The sequence below is a fragment of the Glycine soja genome, chromosome 13 (assembly GCF_004193775.1).
Source record: "Glycine soja cultivar W05 chromosome 13, ASM419377v2, whole genome shotgun sequence".
In the NCBI taxonomy this organism is placed as follows: Eukaryota; Viridiplantae; Streptophyta; class Magnoliopsida; order Fabales; family Fabaceae; genus Glycine; species Glycine soja.
This window is the reverse complement of record NC_041014.1, coordinates 19,060,919-19,068,392: the sequence shown is the minus strand read 5'-3', so window position 1 is coordinate 19,068,392 and position 7,474 is coordinate 19,060,919. Positions and strand designations below refer to the sequence as shown.

The following is a 7,474-nucleotide window of genomic DNA, read 5'->3' as shown; positions in this document are numbered from 1 at the left end:
ATTATAGATCAAGTTTAAATCTTAAAAAACCAATTAAATAATAAATGTTAAATTGTAATTTTTTATTCTTAGTTTTCTAAATTCATGATTTTTGTCCCATTAGTTTTAATTGTAACATTTGGTTTTTGTAGTTCTATTAATTGATATTTTAGTCTATTATTAATAAATCATTAATCATTATGATTAATAGAGTTATTCAAAATAATTAAAACCATTAATTATTAAAAAATAATAATAAATTATTCATCCTAGTCCTCAAAGCATTATGCTTCTATTAAGATTAAGATTAATAATCTTTTATTAATTATTTAGTAATTATTAGTTTTAGTTTATAATTAACTTAATGACTCTGTTAATAACAATTATTTAACCAAAATTGCTAATTTATAAAATTATGACATCAAATATTACAATTAAAAATGAGGGATCAATGTCATGAATTTAGAAAATTAAATAATAGGTAGAAAAAAAGAGGTACACATTTAAATACTTTTCTCATTAAAACAGTCTAATCGAATCCAACACTGCAAACACCTTTACTTCCATCTTTATCTGACTATAGCATATGAATTAATTAAATCACATTCTATTACCTACCCTCATGATTCTTGAGTGAAGAAAAAAGAAAAAAAGAAAAAGGAAAAAAGAAGGGTGATATTGAAGTGGAGTAGGAAGCAGGAAAGGCAAGAGAGAGGAATTAGGAAGAAAAGAGAGGAAGAGTCGGCGCCCCATGTCCCCGCCGACCAATCATAACGTCGTTTTCAACCTCATCATATTCATACCCTCTTACAGTCTTACTTACCCACCTCCTTCTCCTCCTACTCTTACTCTTCTTATTACTTATTACAACTACAAAACACTTCTTCTTCCCTCTAATAAATAATCAAAAACAATAATACAAAATCTTCTTCCTCTTGAATAAATTCTTATTAAAACCCCATCCCTTACTCCATCCTTTTCTCTTCCTCGGGTTCTTCCGATTTATATTTTTTTCCCCAAATACGGAAGACCTCCTTCTTCTTCTAGCGTAGTTTTTCTCTTCCATCTTCATTCGTTTCTTTTCCCTTAACTTCCAATCTTTTAGTTTCAAAATCTCTCTTTTAATTTCGAGAATTATGAGACCCGCGGTTGAAGGATCCATGGCCGAGAGGTTTGACGACGGCGAAAAGGAGAAGAAGAAGAAGAAGCGCCGATCCAATCGACGATCCAAGCAAAACCCTCCCTCATCTTCAGGTATTTTAATTTCATCCTTTTTTTCCTTTTAATTATTAATTCTCGGAAGATATAATTCAATTGTTTTATTAGGTTAGTTATGGGGTCTCTTGGATTATGAGAACATGGTTTTGTGTGTTAGTTGAAGTTGATGTTGTGTGTTTATCCTATTTATGGAAAGTCATATCGAGAGCGGAGTTCCGTTATGTTGAGGAGAAAGGGTGTAACAACTTAAATGTTCGTGATGTGAACACAGATCTCACTGTTTCTTTACCAATGGTTCCGAGGTTTTGTCGTGGGTCTTGTGGTTGCTGATGTTACTGTTTGCTTTTATTATATATGGGTATTGAATAGTTCAGTCAATGCAAAATGTACCATGGTGGTTTGTTTCTTTGTTTTTTTGGGGGGAGGTTGAAAAGTTTAGGTGAGTTGGATCTTGGTCTTCACCGGGGCAGGGTAGGCCTCTAGGCTTAACGAGCACATGCAGTACTTACATATTACCCACTTACAAGATCTTCACATTATAAACAGTAGGATTCAAACTCATGATGTTGTGGGAGATTAGTCTGATCCTTACCAAAAGGACCAGCTTTTGTTGGTTGTGGTGGTTTGTTTTACCTGCCACTATGATCAACTCTCCTTTTATTTTTTTGGTAAATTTGAAATTTAGATTAAGAATAAAGGTGAAATGGTTTAAAAGTTTAATTCTCCCTTTTTTTTTTGCGTGTGTGTGGTAAATGCCAAAAAAAAAAGGATTCTCTTGTGTGATTCTTGATGTTTTTTCTGTTATGATAGCATCTGAAGTGAATGAGGCCCAGGGGTTGTCACCAGATTCAGGGAAAATTGGAACACCTACTCATGCTTCTCCATCCTTGGGCAATTCATTGAAGCAGGTCAATGTGTGTTCTTCTAATGAGCAAGGATTATCCAAAGCATCAAATGTTGCTTTTATTTCGATACCTCCCATGCATATCAATGAGCAAGTGGAACCTGGTGATTTGCGAATTTTGCCAATGTGTGGTGGAGGAATTGATTCAAATTCATTTTCTGAGCCCACTGGTTGCAGAGGGTCATCTGGAATTAATAAAAACAAGGACTCAGTACCTTGTGGTCAAATTGGGCTTTGTGGCCAGGAAAAATATTTTAGTCCACACTGGTCTGTAGAGGCTGTTGAGAAGGAATTAGAGGTTAGTAATATGGTATTTTATACACACACGTGTGTGCAATATATTGTTGCTGCCATTGTTATGGAATAACATTTGGTTCATTTCTTTTGGCTTGCAGGAGGGTGATGTTTTTAAAGCTCTCTTTCATGTCAATGCTCACAATAGACTCGAGGTTTTTTTTCTAACTATTTTGCAGTCTTTTTAGTTGCTGTTTCCCCCCCTCTTTTTTTATGTGAGAGAACTTAAGAATTAAGATACAGTTTGTAGTTCCCTGCTACATATAATGTATTGATATGACAATTAAATTTTTCTATGTACATGTAGGCATACTGCAAAATTGATGGAATGTCAACTGATGTTTTCATTGGTGGGATTCCAGCCCAGAATAGAGCTGTAAGTATGGATGTCATTATATTTCCACTTAAGTTTTAAATGGAAAAACTGCTTCTTTTTTGTTTCCTATTGTTGATCATATACAAATCATTGTGAAGTACCATGCTGCTTTTATGAGGGTCATTCGCTTATCTGTCTCCTGGACATTCATTTAGATTTTCTGATTTTCATATATTATTCTATTCAAGTATTGATTTAATTATCAACCTAGCCCGTGTCTGGTTATGTCGATCTCTGGAATGCTGTGATCCATGTAGCCCACCTCACCTAATTGAATAAGACTTTTGTTGTTATTTGTTTGTTTGTGCGTGTATGACTGGTTTATGTGGTGGGTGGGTGGGGGATCAGAAGTAATTCTCTGAGCCGTTTAGCATTTATAATTTTTGCTCATTTGCAGGGTACAGTTTCGATATTGATTATCTTTCTCGCTGTTGAGATTAAAGAACATAACTGAAAATCTGTGTATTTCTCTTTTTATTCATTGACTCAGACTGTGTGTGTATAGATACAAAAAGATAAGCTAGTAAAATGGAAAAGATTAATCAAAATCTAATCTAAATATTAGAGATATAATCCTACTAGATAAGATAAAAGTTTCCTACTTTCCTTGAAATAAGCAATCATATCTCTTAATCTCTACCATATTTTAAACAGAATCATATCTTATCATATCTCCTAAGTCTCTATCATATCTTAACACTCTCCTCTACTTTATAGAATGAAACTTTTCGTTTCTAAATTCTAATTGGCATGGATTTTAGACAGATGCATTGCTTCTTCTTTAGTTGATATCATAACTGAAATGTGCCTCATTGTGCCATGTTCTAGCTGGATGGATGTAAAATCTGGTGATTGTTCTGTGTAGGTGGAAGGTGATGTCGTTGCAGTCAAGTTTGATCCCTTGCCATTGTGGACAAAAATGAAAGGACCAAACGGGTCTTGTAACAACACTGCAACACCAGAAGGTTGCAACCTTACAGAAGATAAAGAAGTGGGTGGTAATATTTGTAAAGGGAAAGCTAAAGTAGATGCTGAGTATGAGTCTGCTCATGGCAGAAGCTATCCTGGTCAAAACAAGGAGGATGCTGATCAAAACTCCTTGTATAAAAGTTATCCTTTTACTGAAACAACAATGGTCTATGATGATATTACCTCCCGGGGTTCTACTAATCATTTAGATCTACATGGAATGGCCAACCATGACAGCATTAATGGTCATCACTGTGCTGCGCCTAATTCCTTAAAGATCAATTCTTGTAGTGGGCAGAGCGATGCAGTGGAAAAGATGTGTTTGTTGGTTAACTCTTTCCCTTCTAAAAGACCAACTGGCAGGGTGGTTGCTATTATTGAGAGATCTCCACGTCGAGAGGGTATTGTTGGTCACATTAATGTGAAGCAGTGGGTTTCTTTCAGGGACACAAGCAAAAAGGATGTGAAGAAGAATAAGAATTTGATTTCTGAGCATGAATACATCCAACTGATACCAACTGATCCAAAGTTTCCAAATATGATGCTTCTTGTTAGAAAGTTACCAAAGTGCATTAAGAAAAGAATGAAAAGTGGTGATGTGACAATCGAAATGGATCTGGTAGCTGTACAAATTGATGATTGGGTTGAAGAAAGTCCTTTTCCCGAGGCTCACATTTTGCGTGTTTTTGGACAAGGTGGTGAAGTTCAGACCCAGTTAGATGCAATTTTGTTTCAGAATGCTATCTGTTTGTCTGAATTTTCACCTGAAGCTCTGTCCTGTCTGCCATGTGTTCCTTGGGAGATTCCACTGAAGGAAATTCAAAGTAGAATAGATCTGAGAAATTTGTGCATATTTACTATCGATCCTTCGACTGCCACTGATCTGGATGATGCACTGTCAATTGAGAAGTTGCCTAATGGAAATTATAGAGTAGGTGTCCACATTGCTGATGTATCATATTTTGTTTTACCTGACACAGCCTTGGATAATGAGGCTAAGTTTAGGTCAACAAGTGTCTATATGTTGCAAAGAAAGTTACCTATGCTGCCTGCATTATTGTCAGAGAATATCGGTTCACTTAGTCCTGGAGTGGATCGGCTTGCAGTATCCATGCTCCTGGATATAAATGTTGCAGGAGATGTTGTAGACCGTTGGATTGGTCGTACTGTCATACAGTCTTGTTGTAAGCTTTCATATGAACATGCTCAGGACATCATTGACAAGGCTTTTGATTTTGAGGGTTCAAATTTCATTGAAGATGACTATCCTAGAGTGTATGGCCATTTTGAATGGCCTGATGTTATTATGTCTTTGGAGAGTCTTTATGAAATTTCAAATGTCTTGAAACAGAAGAGGTTTACTGATGGGGCTCTACGGCTTGAAAACCCCAAAGTTGTTATCTTGTTTGATGAAAATGGAGTTCCATACGATAGTAGGCTTTCTGAAAGGAAAGAATCAAATTTTCTTGTTGAGGAATATATGCTTTTGGCCAATAGAATTGCAGCTGAAGTCATATGTAGAGCTTATCCTGATGGTGCATTGTTGAGGAGGCATCCTGAACCTAATATGCGGAAGCTGAGAGAGTTCATGGCATTTTGTCAGAAACATGGTTTAGAATTGAACACGTCTTCATCTGGTGAGTTACATTGGTCGTTAGAGCAGATCAGGGAAAAGCTTAAGGGTGATCCTGTGCTTTACAATATACTTATTTCTTATGCTACAAGGCCAATGCAGTTGGCATCTTACTTCTGTAGTGGAGATTTAAAGGACAGTGAAAATGAATGGGGTCATTATGCTTTGGCCGTTCCATTTTACACTCATTTCACATCACCTCTGCGTCGGTATCCAGATATTATTGTTCACCGGACACTACTTGCTACTATAGAGGCTGAGGAGTTGTATATGAAGCATCAGAAGGCTTTGCAGGGTTCCAAGGAAGTAAAAGTGCAAAAAAGATGTTTCACAGGCATTAATTTTGATAAAAGTGCTGCAGAATCCACGGAAGGTAGGGAAGCACTGTCAGCTGCAGCTGTGAAGCATAGTGTTCCATGTGCCGAAACACTTGCAGATATTGCTACTTATTGCAATGGGAGAAAGCTAGCTAGTAGAAACGTTAAGGATGCCTGTGATAAACTTTACATATGGTTTCTCCTGAAGAAAAAGGAGGTATAGCTTTTCTAAATCATTCTCTGAAGTCTTGGTGAATGAAAGTCACTTTTGTCATCATTGCAATTTTTCATAGCTGGTCGGAAGGATTTTTGTTATTCTTGTGTTTCAAGCCTAGGTTTGGTTCTCATATATATTCCTTTGCACTTAAAAGTGTTTCATCAATTGTGCAGGTTTTATTGTCAGAAGCAAGAATACTGGGACTAGGCCCAAGATTCATGTCAATTTATATTCAAAAGCTAGCTGTAAGTAACTTCTGAGCCTATGCAGTTCTAGTTTGCATAGAGTATAGGTGTCAAAGTGTCTCTTCAATAAATATGCTTTTTGTTTTCTTTTATGTGGAATAGCTTATGCAAGTCACTAGAATAAGAAAATGGCTTATATGATCTCTGCATTTTCTAAATCTGATTGTCAAAGATAATCATTTTCTTGATAGTCAATGATAACATGTTTCGGAAATTTATCATTTTAAGAGGTTGGGTGTTGTTGATTGGTATGACATCGCATAATTCATAATAGAACATTATGGCATCGTTTGATCCATGTATATAATATAACTGAACCTAATAGAAAAAGGCTTGGTTGTTGGTGTCATTGATGTTGCTTCATGCCATTCTTATGATTCTTATGTACACTGTTCATATTCAGATTGAGCGACGCATATATTATGATGAAGTTCAAGGTTTGACTGTGGAGTGGCTTGAGACAACATCCACTTTGGTGCTTAGCATGTCTACTAATAAGTGTGCATATAGGAGGGGCTGCCCTAACAAGTTGAGGCCATTTGAAGAAGTTGCATTGCTTACTTGTCCATATAACCTGGATTTTACCACGGATAATTCTAACCCAAGTGAAGTAATGAAAGTGGATGATAGTATATCTGCCATGGACAGGGAGCCCATTTCAAGATCAGACGCATTGGAAACTGTAATTGACCCTGCATTTTTCCCACTCACAGTACGTCTTCTTTCAACAATTCCAGTAGCACTTCATGCTGTTGGTGGTGATGATGGGCCCCTTGATATTGGTGTGAGGCTGTACATGAGCTCCTATATTGGGTGAGTTGGTAGTTTTGAGGTGGCGGATCCAGTTTGCAATCATAAGATTTTTATGTGATGAATCTGTTGATTTCTTTTAATGGAACGCACTCGGCTCCATTGTGGAATAGTGTATAGTTCGACTTAGGAGGGAAAATTACATTGTCTAAATTTGTTAATGTTCTATCAACCTGTTTAAAACTGAGATTTGGGACTAGGTGTGTAGATAAAAAAAAAGCAGGTTCTGTTATAGATTTGGCCTCACTGCCTTTTTCTAACAGAACCTTCTTACTGGAATTGGTGCTTGTTTTTGTTGGCCCGTTCCATCTACTTAGTATGTGCACGTATTTGGTTCTCTAATAGAGGCTGAGGCCAATTCATACTTCGTTTCTATTTTGGTTTGACTGCAGCCCGATAAATTTTTTGATATTGGGTGGTCACTTGTACTAGTAATTTGGTTTCTGAAACATTTTTGTATGTTACTTTCTGACTTTGGTAAACGTTGAAATGGAATAATCTTTTGTTTTATA

General features: G+C 36.4%; 1 protein-coding gene across 1 annotated transcript; it reads left to right on the top strand.

Annotated features, from left to right (window-relative positions):
• The first annotated feature begins 642 nt into the window (after positions 1 to 642).
• On the top strand, positions 643 to 7,474 carry LOC114382051 (DIS3-like exonuclease 2). The gene is made up of 7 exons (XM_028341283.1): positions 643 to 1,233; positions 2,008 to 2,399; positions 2,497 to 2,550; positions 2,703 to 2,771; positions 3,637 to 5,907; positions 6,081 to 6,152; positions 6,556 to 7,474. The coding sequence occupies exons 1-7, from the start codon at positions 1,116 to 1,118 to the stop codon at positions 6,967 to 6,969; spliced, it is 3,390 nt and encodes a 1,129-aa protein (XP_028197084.1). The 5' UTR covers positions 643 to 1,115; the 3' UTR covers positions 6,970 to 7,474.